The sequence below is a fragment of the Pristis pectinata genome, chromosome 9 (assembly GCF_009764475.1).
Source record: "Pristis pectinata isolate sPriPec2 chromosome 9, sPriPec2.1.pri, whole genome shotgun sequence".
NCBI lineage: Eukaryota > Metazoa > Chordata > Chondrichthyes > Rhinopristiformes > Pristidae > Pristis > Pristis pectinata.
Window position 1 is genome coordinate 63,472,126 of NC_067413.1, and position 20,492 is coordinate 63,492,617.

At 41.0% G+C, this 20,492-nt stretch overlaps 1 protein-coding gene across 1 annotated transcript; it reads right to left on the reverse strand.

The window, feature by feature from the left end:
• Positions 1-1,942: 1,942 nt before the first annotated feature.
• On the reverse strand, positions 1,943-16,954 carry LOC127574177 (homeobox protein AKR-like). The gene is given in 4 exon segments (XM_052022959.1): positions 1,943-5,525; positions 16,301-16,381; positions 16,383-16,518; positions 16,770-16,954. Coding segments are annotated over 4 exon segments (921 nt in total). The 5' UTR covers positions 16,904-16,954; the 3' UTR covers positions 1,943-4,955.
• Between the last annotated feature and the right edge of the window lie 3,538 nt (positions 16,955-20,492).

The following is a 20,492-nucleotide window of genomic DNA, read 5'->3' on the forward strand; positions in this document are numbered from 1 at the left end:
TCATCAACAGTGCCATGAATCCATTTGACCAAGAAACAGTGGCATGAGTCAATCAAATCTCATATTTATCATGTGGGATGTGGTTTGATGATCTGATACACTGTACAGTGAATCAGAGTCCAATGCATTGTACAGTGAATCAGAGTCCTGCAGTTGTGGATCTTATTGTAAAAATATCCTCAGTAAGAAGCTTTAAAATTAGAGATGCTGTGTTCACAAGGCAAAAATCCAGATAAAGAGTCTTGACCCAAAGTATTGACCGCCCATTTCCCTCTACTGATGCTGCCTGACCTGCTGAATTGCTCCAGCAGTTTGTTTTTTGCTGCATATTGAATAGCTGAATATGCTCTTACTTCAAGTGGGGAGGAACAACCTTTACGTAAAACTGGGCAACAGGGCTCCACATTCCACTTTGGTTCCATGGGCACTGATGACCATTGATTTCCACAACCATGTGGTCATTATTCACATTTTAACACAGCAAGATTTTTCATGTCAGGATCCTGGCAGATTATCTTCTCCCCCAACTAACAGTCAGAGGCCAAATGTAAAAAGCCCTAATGCTAATTCAATTAAAGATAGGTACATCAGGGCCACACTTGGAACTTTCCCTATGTTGACTAATTCATTGGATGGCAGGACTGCCATACAAGAGATTAAAGCAACTAGGTTTGTATTGGAGTTTTAAAGAATGAAAAGAGATCCAATTGAAACTTACTAAATTCTGACATAGTTAGATAGGCTGGATGTGGGATGTTCCCCTTGGCTAGAGTGTCTAGAACATGGAATCAGTTTCAGATTATGAAGATTTTGGATGAAATGAGAAATTTCATATCCAAGGAGGAACGTGAGCCCATGGATTTTCTTACCACAAAAGGGTTGTAGAGACAAAATCATTGAATATATTTAAGGAGGTAGATTCACTTCTAAATGTAAAAGACATCAAACAGTATGGGGAGAGAGTAGGAATATAGCATTAGATAATCAAACATGATCAAATTGATATGACAGAGCAGGATCAAAAAGGCCAAATGGCCTATTCTATGTTTATTTAGCTCAGAAAAGAGCACCTTTGTACACCAACGTCTGTAACTAAGCAAGGATGACAGATCTTTTAGCTCCAGTCCGTGAATGCACAAGGTAATTCCTGCATTACAGGTGTATACAAGTACAAATTGTTCATGTTAATAAGATTGCTACACCAATTTAAGTCAGGGATGAAAGTGCTTTAAGATCCATTGATGTGCATCCTACTAATAACCCATAACACTCATCATCCAGTTATATTCTCAACATCTCTCATTTCAAGGCCACCTTGTAGATTATTATTTACTATCATCGTAATTTAGTACAGAAACCAGATTAAGTCCCAATTTATACTGAAACCACCCCCCCCCCCCCCACCTTTATAACAAAGTCGATCAGCAGTAATATCGGAACACTGCTTAGATAATTTAAATTCCAAACAAACTGGGATTATTTGATGAGGTGTGATGTTGACCACAATATACTGGAACACTCCCAACATGAACTCATTACAACTGTACTTTGTGTCAAACCACCCATTGCATATTTGATCAGTGCACTCCACTTGCTAGTTTAGGTCATTTTTTAAAAAAGTTTTATTTACAGCGTGGTAACAGGCCCTTCTGGTCCAACAAGTCCACGCTGCCCATTTTAAACCCAATTAACCTACCCGTACATCTTTGCAATGTGGGAGGAAACCGGAGCACCCGGAAGAAACCCACGCAGACACGGGAGAACGTACAGACAGCAACGGGAATCAAACCCCGATCGCTGGCACTGTAATAGCGTCGCACTAGCTGCTACGCTACCGTGTCGCCATCCATCTTCATCCCTGTTATTATTGGTCAGAGCCCCTTCCACTCAGCTTCTCCCAAAAGCAATAAAGTCCTCCATTATAGAGAAAAAAATGAAACAATTAGGAAGGAATAAAGTAATTTATTATTTTTAAATCAAAATTGGGTACATTGTGAAACTGCATTCTGATGCCCCCACCTTGTAATTAGGAAGTGAGAAGAACCCTGCCTGCAGAATCCAGTGGCAAGGCAAAGAGGAATACTGCAGCTTTAGTCAGTCTTTACAGGCCTTTGCATCCTGATTCGTCAATAAGGCAAAACATCAATGCAAAATGGACCAGGTTCATATAGTACAGTCTACACTCATTTTTCACAATTTCAGATGATCAGTGATGAAAACTGTACAAATACCTTCTAGGTTGAAGGGTTAAAAATAATATCTAGATTAAAAGTAGGACACTCTACTTTTTTTTTTAAAAAGTTACAGATTTATGATTAATTTTCATCAGGAAATATACTTCCACACAGTATTGACAACCAACTATAAAAAGATGTGAATTGAATTACACCAGCAATGAAATTCAAATTAGGACCGCTTCAGAGACTGTCATTTTTACAGTGTGTTAATTCAGCTGCCTTTCAAATGTCAATCATTAACAGCATGTCAGGACTTCAGCATCACTGGTATAATAAATTATACAAAAAAAAAGTCACAGAATTAAGACTGCATCCCATACATACTGTTCATGATTCTTTAGGAGGTACAGATATGGAGACCGGATTCCTTTTTTAAAAGTCAGTTTCAGAATCTACAGCTGGATCTTTGACTGAACCCAGCCCACCACATTAGGACCTCAAGAAAACAAACTACAGGATACATCCTCAAGAGGTAGGGTACAATTCCAGCACTGGCACTATGGTAGTGGGGATGAAGATGAGGGAGGTGGACCAACTCCTGCTGCAAATTTTAGCAGCAGCCCACAGGCAAATGAAAGAAATGCTTCAATTGTTGCTCCTACTTTTAGTAAAGAAGGGGGTTCTCACCCGACTACATGAATCCTCAAGCAACCTTAGGACCTCTGTAGCCTCATTCCCATAACTTGATAGTTGTGTCAAAAGTGGAACAGGGGCCAATTTGCATGAACATGCTTCATATGAAAAATCTCCAACCTATGCAAAATATCATAATCCTTTCTCCAATGCACAGTACTACCTGAAGAAAGTTTACATTAGTTTTACTATTTTACCAGCTCTTAAATGCAAGAGTTAGCAAAATCAAAAGCATCACAATTCATGCATTTACCTGCTCAGAATATAGAAAAGTGTATAGGAGTACAAGAAATACTAACTGAGTAAAATATATATTGGAGGTAAGGGAGAAGGAAATGACAACAGTTTAAATAATCTTAAATGCTCTTCAGCTAAAAGGAAATCACAAAATTCAGCTGAAAGACCTTCATCCAGGGCTCAATGTTGTGATTTTAAAAAAAACTAGCCATTGAAACAAGAATACTCTACAATTTCCAAGTCTTGTTTTGTTTTCTTTTGTATCCCACCATCCTCTAAATAATGGCATTGCAGAGTACATTATTTCTGCTTCTGGGATTTAGCCTAGAAGAAAGGCTTTTCTCCAATAACTAGAGGGTCAGCAGTTAAGTTTAGTATTTTTAAAAAGAATTTGGTGAATATTATTAGCAGGGCTTCATGTTGGGGACCCAGCAGTACTGCAAAACTGGAGGAGGAATCTGAATGCAACAGGGCCTGGTCTTTGGGATAAGGTGCATTGTCAGGCTGACAGAAACCAAAACCGGCACCGGGATGGCTAAATAATATATTCACTAGTCTAAGCCTCCTAGCAAATTTAGGTGATATATTTAAACTTTTGTCCTGATGTTCTGCACAGCTTCTCCCATGCTCCCACCATAACTCAAGTAAACAGCATATCATAACAGGAGTTTAGGAAAGGCCTCTTGGAACCTCAATTATGTAACAGCAGTTTTAGAAACAAAACATCCTTCACTTAAAAGTCAGTCTCAACTTGATGAGTTACAAGCTAGAAAATTTAGAACGCACAATGGCACAGCCATCATAGATGACTTTCAAACATCTCCACCCTGCATTCGAATATCTCAAGACATTGAACAATGGAAGATGACAAACTGACAATACACAAGCTCCATTAACAAATCATCCAGACCTCACAATACCAGTCTTAAAGGCAATATTCCAGGAAGGTACAGCAACTGCATCATTATTGGAGGGCTGACCCAGACATCTGGTTCAGTGCCACTAAACACACAAGCAAAACCAAATTAATCAATGCAGGTGATGTACATTCAAGACTTGTGCTAAATTTAGAGTTTAGCCAGGCCAGCCATAAAACACAAAATATTGGTGATCAGGGACCCAAAACATTCTGGGCTGGTTCTGGTCTCACCCTCTCCATTGGTCATCTCTTCTTGTGCAGATGTAGCCTTACAGTTGGGCAAGTATGGCAGCCATAAAACAGCACCACACCAATGAATGGGAGCCACAAGTAAAGCAATGTTGCAGGAGTAAGGAATGCCTGTGTGCAGGTTCTGCTGTGACTACTGGAATCTGAAAAGACAAAAAAAAGTCTGCACAACAAGCAGTTGCTGCAGACCAATAAAGTTCTGTTCCCCAGGTCCATGGTCGATTGCCTTACACTGAAATAAAGACTGAAGGAATAATCAAAACTCAGTTTAGAAACAAGCCCCAGTGACAATACATAATTATATAAAAAAAACTTATTCTAAACAATGCACGAGCCACATCATTTTTCCATGCAGGAATGATAAAGAGTGATAAGGCAGCTCTGTATATCTAAATATTGCACAGACTGAAAGTAAAGAATCACATAATCATGGGAAATTCTCACATTATCAACAACTACAAAACAAAGATTTATCTATCTATAGTAGTCATGAGTTCATCAGTCTCCATGTGAGCAATTTGTTAAGACAATTCTGTGATAGGAAGCCAAGTTTTGGGATTCCCTTGTGCAAATAAGAAGGCATCATGCTGCATAAAGCATCTGTTTTTCCATATGGAACAAGCTTTTCCTGTAGTGTTCTTCTTCCCTCAGGTCAGTTTGACAGCCAGAATGGGTAGGATCTAAGCCATTGGCTTGGACTGGGATTCCATTTCCGCAGCTCGTTTCAGCGCAACATCCACCAGCAGCTGAAGCCACTGAAATCTTGAATTGAGATCCGGAGGAGTGGGTGGAGGAGTGTTAAATAGTCCACTCTGGTGGGGTGGGTTTGACCCAATTTGAACAGCATCTTTGGAGCATCCAGGATTGGTATTCACCAAGCCTGCACTTGACAAAAGATCCATTTTAGACATTCCCTCTATGCCGGTAGGTGGGCAGTAGTGTAAAGGCACATCATTCGGTGTCGAGACGGTAGTGTGGCATATGACTGAAGGTCTTGGCAGGAATGCTCCTGCAGAAGAGGTGCTACATGGAGAGGTCTCCCCATTATCTGGGCAGGAGCTTGTGGATCCAAATGATCTTTCGTCAAGGTCTGGGACAAAACTGCTTGATGTCACCGACGTCTGAACGTGGGTATGCTCCATGCTCTTACTCCCACGACGAGAGATAGTGAAGTTATTGGGATCTTTGCCATCCTTCCTCAGCATATCTGGCAGCAGTCTGCGGCGTGCATTAATGAACCAGTTACAGACCTGGAATGCAGCAGAGGATAATCAGGTTGTGTACAACTTAACTCCACAACAAGAGGCCATCAAAAGTGCAGCACACCAAAAACATATCCAAAAATCTAATATGAAAACCATAAACAAATGAACATAATGCTTCTTGTAACATTATATTCATTTTCAATCTGCCAAGCTACTTCCTTGTAAACAGATAAACACTTTAGAGTCAGAGCACAGAAACAGGCCCGTCGGCCAACTGGTCCCATGCCAACCAAGATTCCCATCTAAGCTAGTACCATTTTCCCATGTTTGGCCCATATCCCTCTAAACCTTTTCAATCCATTAAAGAAGTAAATTTGGAAATCCAAACTCGCAAGGGATCAAGTCAGAGAACATAAAAATCAAATAAACTACAGATGCTGGAAATCTGAAATAAAAAACAAAAATTGCTGGGAACACTCAGCAGCTAAATCAATAATTCCGTTTCTTTCCACAGATGCTGCCTGACCAACAAGTCTGTTTTTTCATAACTGGATCTCATGTTTTAACCCAACCTCCAAAGTTCACTTTCTTGAAGCATTACTTTCCCTACCCACTGTGTGCAATTATTTCTTATCCCATTATGAAAACAAACTGAGGTACAACTCAGATCTTAAATTCAGCCATCAAGCCGATACCACATTTTAATATAGAAACAGTTTAATGCAGCCCAGCCCAAGGCACAAATGTTACAAGATAAACAAAACTGTCAAAGTCTCTATTTCCAGGTGCTGCATCCATTTTCAGTCCCATCCTGTCAGGGCCACTGGAGGCCTTAGACCAAAGTTCTAGCCTTATGACAGAACAGCCTGCTCGTAGAAAACTTTCTGATACAGGGAACTTCCACGTCAGTAACTTAGGGCATGATTGCAATCTTGAAATATAAATATGAATGGCGCAACAGTCTTTCTGACCATTTCTCATCTAGCAAAAAGATGGCCTTTCTCACCTCCAGAAACACTCTTACACAAATGAGGGGTAGAAGGGTGTATTGGCAAATTTGCAGACAACAAAGGTTGGTGGTGTGGTGGATGGCGTAGCGGAGTGTCAAAGATTGCAGAGGGACACTGATAGGATACAGAGCTGGGCTGGACAAGTGGCAGATGGAGTTCAATCTGGAGAAGTGTGAGGTGGTACACTTTGGAAGGACAAACTCCAAGGTGGAGTACAAGGTTAATGGTAGGATTCTGGGTAGTGTTGAGGAGCAGAGGGATCTGGGGATTCATATCCACAGATCCCTGAAAGTTGCCTCACATGTGGATAGGGTAGTTAAGAAAGCTTATGGAGTGATAGCTTTCATAAGTTGTGGGATCGAGTTTAAGAGCCGTGAGGTAATGATTCAGCTCTACAAAGCTCTGGTTAGGCCACACTGTGGTACTGTGTCCAGTTCTGATCACCTCATTATGGGAAGGATGTGGAAGCGTTGGAAAGGGTGCAGAGGAGATTTACCAGGATGCTGCCTGGTTTAGAGGGCATGCATTATGAGGAGAGACTAAGGGAGCTAGGGCTTTACTCTTTGGAGAGGAGGAGGATGAGAGGAGACATGATAGAGGTGTATAAAATATTAAGAGGAATAGGCAGAGTGGACAGCCAGCACCTCTTTCCCAGGGCACCAATGCTCAATACAAGAGGACATGGCTTTAAAGTAATGGGTGGGAAGTTCAAGGGAGATAGAGGAAGGTTTTTTTTACCCAGAGAGTGGTTGGGGCATGGAATGCGCTGCCTGGGGCAGTGGTGGAGGCAGGTACATTGGTCAAATTCAAGAGATTACTAGATAAGCATATGGAGGAATTTAAAATAGAGGGATATGTGGGAGGGAGGGGTTAGATAGTCTTAGGTGAGGTTTAACGGTCAGCACAACATTGTGGGCCAAAGGGCCTGTATTGTACTGTACTGTTCTATGTTCAAATCAAGTTTGGATGTCTGGCATGGGAAGCAAAAACTGCTGCATCCGTGTATCAGCGACTAAGCCACATTGTTGCTTCATGTACTTCAACCCACATTTCAGTGCATTAAACTAGACCAAGGAATATTTTGATTCTTGAATAGTAAGTTCTATTTCCCAGTATGAAGATCCATTTTTTTAATATTTCAGTAGAGACTTAAGGAAAATTAAATCACTTTCAAAAAGCCAGCATAGGCACAATGTACTAAATGTGTTTTAAGGTCATTAAGTTTACATAATCCAACTAAATTTTAGCAAATGCTGATTTTTTTTTGTAAAAGTCCATAATCACATGAAGCATTACTCCACTTAGAAACCAAAAAAGAGCAGATATTCAGCAGAATATTTGTATTGTAATACACAAGCTAAAGACTCAAGAAAATCCATGTTTTGTATTTTAATATCATCAAAATGGTTTCATACTCTCCTGCTGAAAATATCTGCTGTCTCTCAGATGTATCAGCTAACACTCTAGAGTTATACCAGCAGCACAGTGCATAGCTCATGGCAGTGCTGCCTCACAGCTCAGTGACCTGGGTTCACTCCTGACCTCCAGTGTTATCTGTGAGGAGTTTAGCGCCTTCTCCGTGACTATGTGTGTGCTTTCTCACACATCCCAAAGATATGCAGGTTCACAGTCTGGGAAGAGCTGATGGGAATGTGCAGGAAAAAATATTAATAGTGTTTGATGACCAGCATGGACTCAGGGGACTGAAGGACCTGTTTCTGTATGACCATGTAGAGTGCTTGGTATAGAAACTCAGAATGAGATTACTCTACATAGCAACCAGCCTAACAAATTATACATAGTCTAGTGTGGATGATAAATGGGAGGTTTAAAATGCCTAGAAACTGACATCTTTACACAAAGAATCCACCTGAGTTACAGAGAATGGTTTTGAGCAGGCATTAGGAACATTTAGTTCAATGGAAGGCTCCATAATAAAATCCATATTTTGCTCTCAGCACCACCACGTTTCAGTATGACACAAGGGGAAAAAAAATGTTTTCCCTCTTTTTGTCTGCTTTGATAGCTTCAGCAATTAAATCTAAACTGCTTTTCCTTGAACTCTTCTAATTGGACACACTTAATCTGGTACTTGATTTGGGGATGGAGGGAGTCCTGGGACAGGGGATCTGCTCAGTAACAGCAATGCTCAAGCAGAGATCTTTGACCTTCATGGATCAACTGCCCCTCTTTATGGAATTAGTATACTCGTCCCCATTGGAAGATCTAATGAAAGAGGCTTTTGTTTGTTACACCCTACTCTTAGGACCCTGTAGGAACAGGAGGCAAGTAATTATTTATTTATAACATCACCCGCAGTCACTGCAACATAGCAGCACTGCTGTCACACTGAGTGCACCGCATCAGTGTTACAATGCCTAGAGATAACCCAAATTGCTCTTTATCAATCAGTGAGCAACATGTGTTCAATTCAAATTTTACTACTGCATTCAATGCATCAAAAACAAACCCAGTTGAAGTCACCACACACCAAACTCAAAAACACCGAAATGTTAAAACATCTTCTCCATCCAGTCACAGACTGCAGAAGTGTTTGTTCACTATCAAGTAATTTAAATGCCTTTTTGTGCTTGAGGGACACAATTATACCATAAAGCAGTATCACAATGCTTCCAAGTTGTTTCTGGCTGTGCATGGCTGAATTTAAAGCCATCATTTCCTGCAATAGACTACTCCCCAAACCAGACCAAAGAAGTTCATCTTCTTGTAAATATCTAGAGCACTATATTTTTCACCTCACTTCTCCACTCACCAAAATAGAGAATGCATATTCAATAAATGTGTCTCCATCAACTCAATGGTTAAATTTACCTAGTTGAAAACTGATCACTAGAGGATTTTGCAATCTTTGAATCAAGTCTGTGAACAACCAGTTAATTACAGGTGGAACTACACCAGGGCAGTAAAACTGGCCACAGGGACTGACAGGTAAAACTGGCTCAAGCCCTCACATATACACACGCATGCTATGCAAAGACAAGTTTTCAGCTCTGATGCTCTCTCACAATAGAACAGTTGCAAGCTTTTCTCTCTCTATCGAAGCTCACATACAAAAGAACTGTTAAATGCAAAAGTAATTGGTGATGTTCAAAGTGCGTAGGAATGGCGCACCTAGACAGCCTTTTCTAGAGAAAAGTTACAGAGTAGGTATTCTATCTTTATTTTGTTGTACTAAAATTGTACAAAAAAGCAGCAGACCTCAGATAAATTTAGAACAAGCTGTTTTTGATCTAATGTGGGCAGCACTCAAGTTAACATTGCAGGAAATACTAATTTTAGGTTCAGAGTGTTACAGTACATAGAATGTAACAAATAAACAAATGTCAATCTATTATTTAAGAAAGGAAGGGAGAGAGAAAACGGGGAAATCTACAGACCAGTTAACTGATATTAGTAGTAGGGAAATGCATTAATTTGTTAAGATAGTGGTAACAGGACACTTAGAAAATTATAAAATTGGACAGTCAACATGGATTCACAAAAGGGCAGTCCATGTTTGACAAATCAATTTTTTAGGTTGCAATTACAGAATACATAGGGAGAACCAGTGGATATGTTGTATTGGACTTTCAAAAAGGCCTTTGATAAAATGCTGCACAAGAGCACATGGAATTGGAGGGTAGAGAAGGATTGGCTAATTAAATACAAAACAATAAAGACAGAAACAGGTCAATTTTAGATTGGTAGGCCATCATTAGTGGAGTTTTATGGGGATCAGTACTGGGGGCCCACTTCTCACAATCAGTGTGGCTGACTTGTATCACGGGTCCAGGCATAATATCTCTATTTTCAATAATGATGCAAAGCTAAGTGGCAATGCAAGTTGAGAGGAGGATGCAAGACAACTTCATGGGGGACAGTGGTTGGCCAGAACTGGCTAGGCCAAAGGGCCTGTATCCATGCTGTATTCCTCTCTGACTCTAACTGAAAGGATAAGGCAGATGGAAATAGATGCAAGGTCATCCAATTTGGCAGGAGGCAATTTGAGAGACTGAAAGGTACTGGTGATCAGAGGGTTTAAAAGGGCGAATCCAAGGATACTGGGTTGGTGCAGGTAAGTGGTGGCAAAAGTAAAAAAGTCATGCCAGCAAAATAAAGTCCAAGAGGGGCCAATGGTCTACTCATGCTTATACTTGTATGCTTACATAAGGCTCTGCATTTTGATCAACTGTGTCTTTCACGTACAGGAAGGCATTGAACTTCTTGGTAGCTCATTTTCAGTAAAGCAGACAAAGAAAAAAATTGAACTGACCTATTCAGATCAACCAATTCTCATAATAGGTTTGGCTCTACATAGTTTTTTTCTTTCAAAAATGATTTAAAGTCAGGTTACACACAGGTGGTTAAGGACGTTTTTGGAAAGAATTTATTCTTTGCTATATTAATAAAACCAGACCAGATTGCCACAGTGCCAGGCACCACAGCTGCCTGTCTGTTTATACTGCTTCAATGCTGGTGTTCTCAGATACAGCTTGAACTTTAATCTTCAGTGTAATATTAACCTCCAGCATCTCAGCTCACCCCCACACGAAATTCTTTCTCCATTGAGGGTACCAAAGCTGAACCACACATCAGGGTAACTATTACATCCTGTAATTTTGAAGTTGCTTGCACTGTTCTACCATTCAAAACCCAGCAGTGTTCTTTCAGCATCATGCAGAAAGACCTTCGTGATATTTCAAGCACTAGAGATTCACATGCATTGCTAATGGGGAAGAGGTTTTGTCATTCTTTTTGTACCTGCCCATATTCTCCAGCTTCAGTTTATGGTCCTTGAAGATCAACTTCATAGCCTTGCCTCCCCCTGGGCCTCACACCGATTGATCCATCAATGTTCCAGGAATATTCTTCCAATGGACTTTTTGTGCCTATCACTGCTTAAACTTACCCACAGCCATTTAGGTCCTATCTAATAGAAAACTCGTTATAACAGCCTCTGCTTATCCCCAACTCTTTCTCAAAGGCAGTCCTCAAGACTTCTCTTAAACCAAACTTTCAGCCACCCATTACACTCCTTTGATGCACCCTAGAAAGTTGCCTCACTACACAAGTTGTCATTATGGAAATTATATCAAAGGTATTTAAATATCAAATTACTGTTCTAAAAAGCAACATGACTACATAGGGCCAAAGCAGATTGTTTTTAGTAATATGTAAAATGAGTGGAAACTAGAGCATGATTTCAATTTGGAAAACAAGTGCAATTTTGAGTATAATTGTGCTCAAAATGCTCACTCTTAAAGTGGGAAATCTACTTTGAAGTTTAAGGTTTACAAAGATGGGCCTGGGAAGTGTGAAGGAATATTACTTGCACACAATGTAGGTCAGTGGTGCCCAAGTTTTGCTTGGAGGGCCACTTTCAGGTTGCAGCTGAAGAGCACAGGCCAAAATTGTTGCCCAGCAATTCTGGCAGCTGAAAAAGGATACAGGGCTCATTTGATTATACCTGTGCAAAAGTTTGGACAAGGTGCACAAGAATACTGAAACAAGTCTGAAGTGAAGCTGTGGCCCACTGTCACATTAGTAAATGGATCTGTGAAACATTCTGGATAGAATAATACTAAATGAATAACAAATATACTAAAGATCTTTTACCATGCACTGATAACTGGGAATAATTACATCTGATCACCATACTAGTAGTATTCACCTACATATTCATCCTGCATCTCAATGGCCTAAAACTAGATACTTATATTCTATGACACTAATACAACTCACCAATATTGTGGCTTTCAAAAATTACACAAATTCCATTTACACATCACCTGTGCTCACCAACCCACTCCAATTCTAGTCTAATATACCATCTTAATTTAAAATTCTCATCCTGGTTTTCAGTTTTCACCAGGGTTTTCCCTTTCCCCATCTCAATAATCTCATCCAGCCCCATCACCCTCCAAAATCTCTCTACTCCTCTAATTGTGGTCTTAATCACCCTCTAATGTAATTGGTCTGCCATTAACTGCTGAGGACATGAACTCGACTGCTCAAAATCTTTTCATACCACTCCACCTTCTTAAAAACAATCCTCAAGTCCTACCCATTTCCTACAAACTTTTCTTCATCAATATATCACCTAACTGACCTTGGGTTAATTATTTCGTTGGATAATGAAAACAATCCAAGGCACCATCATAGGAATGTTGTGTTATAGGTAATAAATCAATGGAAATATTGCTGTAGCCTCCTGCAACACCTCTAAGTACACAGAATCTCCAATTTCTATTTATGGGAGTTCTTTAGGAGACCTACTGTGTTATTGGTAGGATTTGAGGATTGTTTTCAAAAAGGTAGAGTGGTATGAAAAGAATTTGATTTCAGTATTACAACTTATCCAGATTTTATGATCACAATGTAGTTTATTTCTATCACTGACAAAGCAGGAATTTATTGTCCATCCCCTCCCTGCTTGACCCCTAAATTTAGTGGCTTGCTAAGCCATTTTCAAAAGCCAGATAAAGATTCAACGACATTACTAGGTCTGGAATTACTTATAAGTACGAATAGAACTGGCAAATTTCCTCAAATGGGTGTAGCATACAGTGAGAGGGACAGTTAATAGAATGCAAGGAGGGCAGAATGGACACAAAATGGCAGGTTAAATTTAATAGAGAGAAATGCAATCCAATAGATATTGTCAGACAATAGAATGAGAAACAACATAGTCAAAGTGGAATGGTTTTAAAGGACGAGCAGGGATATAGAGACCAGAGGATATGAATGCACAAATATTTGACAGTGGCAGGACATTTTAAGAAAGTGGTAATACTCAGACTCTTAGGTATGGTGTACAAAAGCAGGTAAGTTACATGGATCCTTGTAAAACTGGTTAGGCCACAATTAGAGCTCATATCCAATTCAACTCACCACACTCTAGAAAGGATTCAAAGATCATTATATATATGGGTGCAACAAATACATAATAATGAGTCCATGGATGATGGATTTCTGTTACATCCTCAGACTGGAAAAGCTAAAGTTGTTCTTGAAGCAAAAAAGGTTAAAAAAGGAGATTTGACGGAGAGAATCAGCTCCCATTGTTCAATGACTCAAAGACCAAGGGACACAGATTCAGAGCAACACACAAGATTTGGAGTATATGAGCAAAAACAAAAAATAAATCAGTAATTATGATCTGGAACTCACTGCTTTTAAGTGGTGGAATGGAGTCATCAGGACTTCAAAGATTTTTTTGAAAAATATGACAGAAGATAATCTGCTGAGCTATGTGGAAATGGGGGGGGGGGGGGGTGGGGGGGGGGGGGAGGGGTGTTAGAGACTAACTGAATTGCTCTAAAAAAAAGGCTGGCACATAGTTGATGGCCAATTGGACACCTTCTGTGCCAAACAATTCTTGGATTTAATTTCCCCCCAAGAAGCCACTATACCTTCAAAGGTGAAAGTACTTGCCCACAATCTTCAACAGCACATTCTTTGTTACTTGCCCTCAACATCAATATCCAATGTGAATGAGCAGAAGTCAATCACTTAGTATCGAACAAGTTATGTCAACGCTGCAGCTTCGTCCTTGCTTCAATGTTGATGGGACTTGTTCAATGAACATTGTCTAGGTTGTTTCTAGCTGGCATCTCAGGTCCTACACACCACTGCCTCTGTATAATCCACAAAGCTACTGACACTATTGCCTCACAGCTCCAGAGACCTGGGTTCAATTCTGGCCTTGGGTGCTACCTGTGTGGAGTTTAGACATTCGCCTAGTGACTGCATAGGTTTCCCTGGGCACTTCAGTTTCCTTTCACATTCCAAAGATGTGGCAGGTTGATAGATTAATTGACCACTTGAAATTGCCCCTAGTTTGGAGGTAAGTGATAGGATATGAAGGTAGATGATAGAAATGATGGGGAGGGGAGAAGAGATGGGTAAATAGGTTGCTGGGAAAATTAATGAGGGAATGGGGTTGCTTTGTGAGCCAGCATAGATATGATGGGCCAAACTGCCTTTTTTTTAAAAATGCTGTAAAGGAAATATGAAAAAAAAACTCAAAGGGGAGCCAAATCAGAAGGGTTGCATCTGGTTGTAATTGCAGCAGTTCACAAGATACTCCACACCCTTCAGGAAGAAAATCTGCTTAATTGGCACTGGAGTCAGGAACCACTTACTCCATCATTGACAGAGTGTCACTGCAGTAGCTTACAATGCTCACTTTGACTGCATCTCCCAGCTCGGCAACTTCCACTAGCTCAAGTGCAGCAACATCATAAATTCATAGCCAGCAGGCTTCCCTTTTACTAACCAATCCGATATGGACCATACAACCATCGGTGTCATTTAGCCAACATCCTCAAACTCTTACCAGATACTCTGCCCCACACACCCACCCCCCCCAAGTCACCACACAACCTGGTGCTTCAAAAGGCAGCCCACTCCAATTAGTCAAGGAGTAATACAGCACAGATACAGGCCTTTCGGCCCAATGAGTCCATGCCAACATGGTGCTAACTCAGCTAGTCCCAATTTCCTTTGTTTGGCCCATATCCCTTTAAGCCCCACCCCTCCATGTACCCATCCAAATGCTACTTAAATGATACCATTGTACCTGCCTCAACCACTTCCTCTGGCAGCTTGTTCCATATACTCACCACCCTCTGTGTGAAAAAGTTGCCCCTCAGGTCTGTCTTAAATCTTTCCCCTCTCACCCCAAATCTGTGCCCCCTTGCTTTGGACTCCCCTACCCTGGAGAAAGGATTTTATAAAGTTCTACAAGGTCACCCCTCATTCTCCTATGTTCCAAGGAATAAAGACCTAGCCTGGCCAACCTCTCCCTACAACTCAAGCCCTCTAGTCCTGGCAACATCCTTTTAAATCTTTTCTGTACTCTTTCCAGATTACCATGTCTTTCCTATAACAGGGCGACCAAAACTATACACAGTACTCCAATTGCAGCCTCACCAACAACTTGTACAACTGCAGCATAACGTCCCAACTCCTTTATTCAATACCCTGACTGAAGGCCAGCATCCCAAATGCCTTTTTCACCACCCTGTCTACCTGTGATGCCACTTTCAACAAACTATGCACTTGTACTCCTAGGTCCCTCTTGTTCCATTACACTCCCTAGTGCCCTACCATTCATAGTACAAGTCCTACCACGTTTGACTTTCCAAAATGCATCACTTCACACTTATCTGTATTGAGACCCAGTTTTTTAAGAATCAGCTCAGCAATTAATGCAAGAACAAATGTGTTTTTAAAAAAAAACAGATGGCACATTGACTTCACCCAATCAGCCCTGCCCTCCACACACACTACCCCAGCCTCCATAACCCTCATTTAGTTATGCTGCCCTGTAAAGTTGAGCCCGTACATGTCTGGATTCTACAAGTTTCATATCCTGTATAGACCATGGTAAAGCTGGCCCTGCACTGAGCACTCAAGTATGAGGCGATACTCGACTACTCATTGGCTGGAGCATATAATTAAATAGCTTATCAGCTAAAAGAGACAAACAAGTTAAAAATCCAGGATGATAATAGACAAATACTTCTTGAGTGTTCCAGGTAGAACTGCAAAATTTGTTGATTTGATTTGTACCACTTAATTCAAAGTCCTCAAACGCATACAAACACATCGCCCGACTGCATTATTTAACAGAGACCCATACCGCAATTCTACAATCACTAGGAGCAGCTGACATCAACAATTTGTAGAATGGCAGTTCCAGCATTGGGGGGGGGTGAAAGGGGAACTAACAAGAACTAGATATTGCAGACATGTTAATCCTGGCCGATGTCTTTTGCAGCTCGGGAAGTGTTTTGACTCACTCACCTGCAGTACAGATAGCTGTGCCTGCCTCGACAGTTGGGTTTTCTCCTGTTCAGACGGATACGCCTTATAGCGATGCTCGTAACAACCAATCCCTCAGAATCCGTACAGACTCCTTAGGCAAGTTCCCCCGTCTCCGCCGCTTCCCTGAATGAGAGAGGTCAAGAGGGACCTCCAGACTCTCATCTTCATCAGTTCGCTGCCGCACACCGGCCCCATTGCTGCGAAGAAGTAAGGTGTTAAAATGGCACGCTGGCATGAGAGGAGAATCAGATCAATAGAAACCCGCCTTGCAGCAGTGCCCCGACACGTATACCCTTAACACATTCAGTGCCTCCTTGAATCAGAGTCGGGAGTTAGATAGCCCGTTGTTATTGTACATAAAAATAGTCTACATTTTAATTCCTGCGAATTTTGACTGAAAATGACTGATCTAACACCACAGCCTCCTAGACCGGGTCCTATTACTTACCAAGGGAAGAGAGCTGATCCACACGTTGCCCGGTGCTTTTGAATTGGGAAAATACAAGTTTTCGAAAACAAAAACAAATTATGTAATTGCCTGGAGGTATCGTCTAGAGACTCCAACATGCTCGAACTGTTCATGGCTGAGAGACGGGAATGGTTAAATAAAGCATGAGCGGGCCCTCACTGTCCTCAAACTACCCCGTGAACCTCCGAGACTTTTCAATTAAGCAACAAATCCTCTGAAGCTCGGCCCCCGTTCAGGGAAACCTCTGGTTGGCTGAGTTTGAATTGAACCCGATCGGACTGTCAGTTTGTAAAGTGATACATGCTCTTTCCTAGCGCTTACAGCAGCCATTATCTGCTTGATCCAGAACAAAAGAACAGAAATTTCCAAAATAACTCGTGCTTCTCCATGCTGCCTTAGCACCAAGTCCCAAAGGAACGGGCACACCAGGGACAGAGTTATCCTTGGGATAATATGTGTTCCATTTTACACATTCTACCTGATCAGTTTTGAAAATCAAAATCAAACATTGTGGCCTCGCCAAACACGTGTTGCTAACTTATGTCACACTAAATGGAAACACGAATTCGAATAGTACCTAACATCCATCCTGACTTGGGACACTATCCTCGTTAAGTCTTAAGAGTACTGTAGCAGTAAAAACGATTAAGAGAGAAATAATTCAAAAAATTTCAACACAAAGGAAAAATAAACTCTCAGCATTCTTTGTTAAAAAGGATTTTAAAGCCCCCTTTCCGCCCCCCCCCCCCCCCGTTACCTAAATGATAGTTTTGCTTACAAAATACCACTGAAACAGACAGCAAAGATAGTGCACACTGGGACCTGTCACAAACATTCTTTTACTTGGCTATAGTTCAAGAGGAGGGGAGGGGGAGTGAAAAGCTTTACATTCCGACATATATTCAGAACAGGATAACAAAAAAAAACTTCAGGAACCAATATACAAAACAATATACATGTAATGTATCCGATCCCACACAATTCTAAACATACTTTACAAAATCGTGACTGAATCTGCCGCAGTCTTGTCCTTTGAAATTCGAAGTACTGACTTTAATTGAGTAAATGGACCGGGAAAACAAAAGTACGTTATGCACGGTTGAGTGTTTAATAAGCGGAGGCTTTGCAGACTAACAGAAAATAACCGTCCTTGTAAATCATTTCCCAGATACCGCCCACGTACAATAGGGATTTTTCTGAAAGTTGTTTCTATGCTTGGCCTTCGACTCATTTCGGAAAAGAAATGCATCACCGAGTGTTGTATGAGCTCACTCTGCCTTCCAATCGATAGGAAATTCCCCTAACCTGCAAAGCTCAAAAGCCCCTGGGATCCATTGCACTTATAACTTTTTTTTAAAAAAAAGAGTATCACGGTACAGGGGAAACACGATTAATCAGTCCAGGTTGAACATCGTCATGTGAAACTTTTCATTGATAGTGCAAGCTTTGTCACAGGAAAAAGTTTTTTTTCCACGAGGTGAAACCCCAAACAAAGCATTTAAACTCTCACCACCCTCCTCCTTCCAAAAGGCACATTTCCTAATTCTCTCTCGGTAACTGATCGATTACACCGCCAGCCCCTCCATACCTCAACTTCCAAAAGAAAAGATAATTAAAATGTTGAATTAAATAACAAAAAAAAAGCCCGGATAGACGACGGAATGGTTCAAGAAGGAAATGAACACGACTTGACAACGTGCCAGCAGCGTGCACGAAGTAACACGACTTTCACCTACCTTTCTTAGCTTTCATCCTGTTCCACAAGTGTCATCTCCAGGCAAACCAGGGGGTGGGGAGGAGGAAAACAGCCAATAAATCAAAACAATCTTTTCCAACAAGTTTCCAAGTTTAAAAACAGGGAGCGATGCAGGGAAAAAAAATATCGTTTTTTTACTATAGAGAAAAGCCAACTTCTTTTGAGTGTCGACGTGCGCGGACGGTGGGTGCTCCTGCTCGCTCTACCCCAGTGTGTTGCTTGCTGGAGGAGTCAAACAAAAGGTAAACACATCGCTGCTACCTGGCGCTCGGAAGCACTCGGCTCCGCTCGGCTCGGCTCGCCGTGCTGACTGCCTCCACGGGAGCTGACAGCTCTCTCTGACAGCTGCTGCTTCGGCCCTGGATCCGCCCCCAAAACTAAGGCTGTGGCGGTGCAAAAGAGAGCAAAATCTCCTCTCTGACATCAGCACAACCCCATTCAAAAAAAAGTTACTATTTGCATACTGTGTTGCAATCCAATCCAGACTTGTTTTTTAGTACTTCTTGGAAAAGTTTTGTTTTCCTTATAGACGAAATTTGACACGGGGAGGGGGGTAGTTGGTCGTTTCTGGAGCTCGTTACAAGTAAATCAAATGAAACTGTTCATAATTGAAGTGCTTGTTGTTTCTTTGTGCTTCGCTGGTTAATATCCGGCGAGGGCAGTGTAGCGAGACGCTTAGATGACGGTTGGCCAAACTCCCCCATTGAGCAGGGAAAAGAATTTTTTTAAGTTTTATTTTAAGTGGATGGGGTTAAATATTAAACTTGGCAGCGCCGCCGATGCTCCTTGATAAAGCAGCTCCTATTGTTTTATTTTTTTTGTAAAGAAAATGTTTTAAAGTTTATACAGCACATGTTTGCTTCACTTCCGCACTTGCCCACTCTTTTGTTTCCACATGTTGCACTGGCTCGACATTGTGCTTTGTGGTCCATTGATCTGCGAGTTAATCAAAATCGTTTCCAAACTTGTTTTTTAACCGATGCATTTGGCCGATCATTAAAGTAAAAATAGCGGATGTAATTTCACAAATGTTGCCATAATTTTCGGAGTAAAGGATCTTGGAAATGTGCTAATGGGCCAATACTGCACTATGCATGGAACCGATGCTCAATCATTGCACCACATGGAAAAGAGGTGAATTCGTCTGTTTGCTATTAAAATATTCCCGAGTCCACATCTTCAGCAATGGGATCTGGTGTATTTTTAAACTCAGGAAATCTCATTTATTGTCTCCTTTTAAAAGTTAATCAAGAGCAGAATATTTTAGGGTTTTCCTGAGCCTTTTCCAAGATGAGATGTTGAGATTTTGTGAAACTGGATGCACCCCAAAAAAAAGTCCAAATCGGACGAGGAGAGAGACAAAAGGCAAAATCCAATTTTAACCATAACTGTCAGTGCCAAACAGCTTGATGCGAACAAAAACCTATTTGCATTTACCAGTTCATGTCATTTGTGATTGAATAGCTCCTGGATAGTTCCTCGTTATCTTGCCCCATACAAAACCGGTTGTGAGTGTTGAGAATGCCACAAAGAAGCCGACAATGGGGTGCTTGATCCTATTGTTCTCTGAAAATTAGGTTGTTTTCAACAATTGTCACACCTTCATCAGTAATTCTTAGGCAGAATGAGAACTGTTAACGTATTACTGTTACTCCAATTGCATCAACCGAGGTGTTGCTTATTTAAACGTCCCCTGACAAATGGTTAAAAGTTTCAAACATTCAGCAGAAGTGGGTAAAACACGGCATGGCATAAAGGCATAAATTATATAAACTTGAAATCCCCAGATTTAAATTAGATGATTTTGATTTGGATATTTTCAGTTGGTTTATGTGTTTAGGTGAGTATGTATGTTCAACTAAAAAAAATTGCTATAGATCCTGTCCCTAATCCAACATGAATAAAGAGCAAAAGTAGCAGGAACAGGACTAGTCCAATCGGCCCCT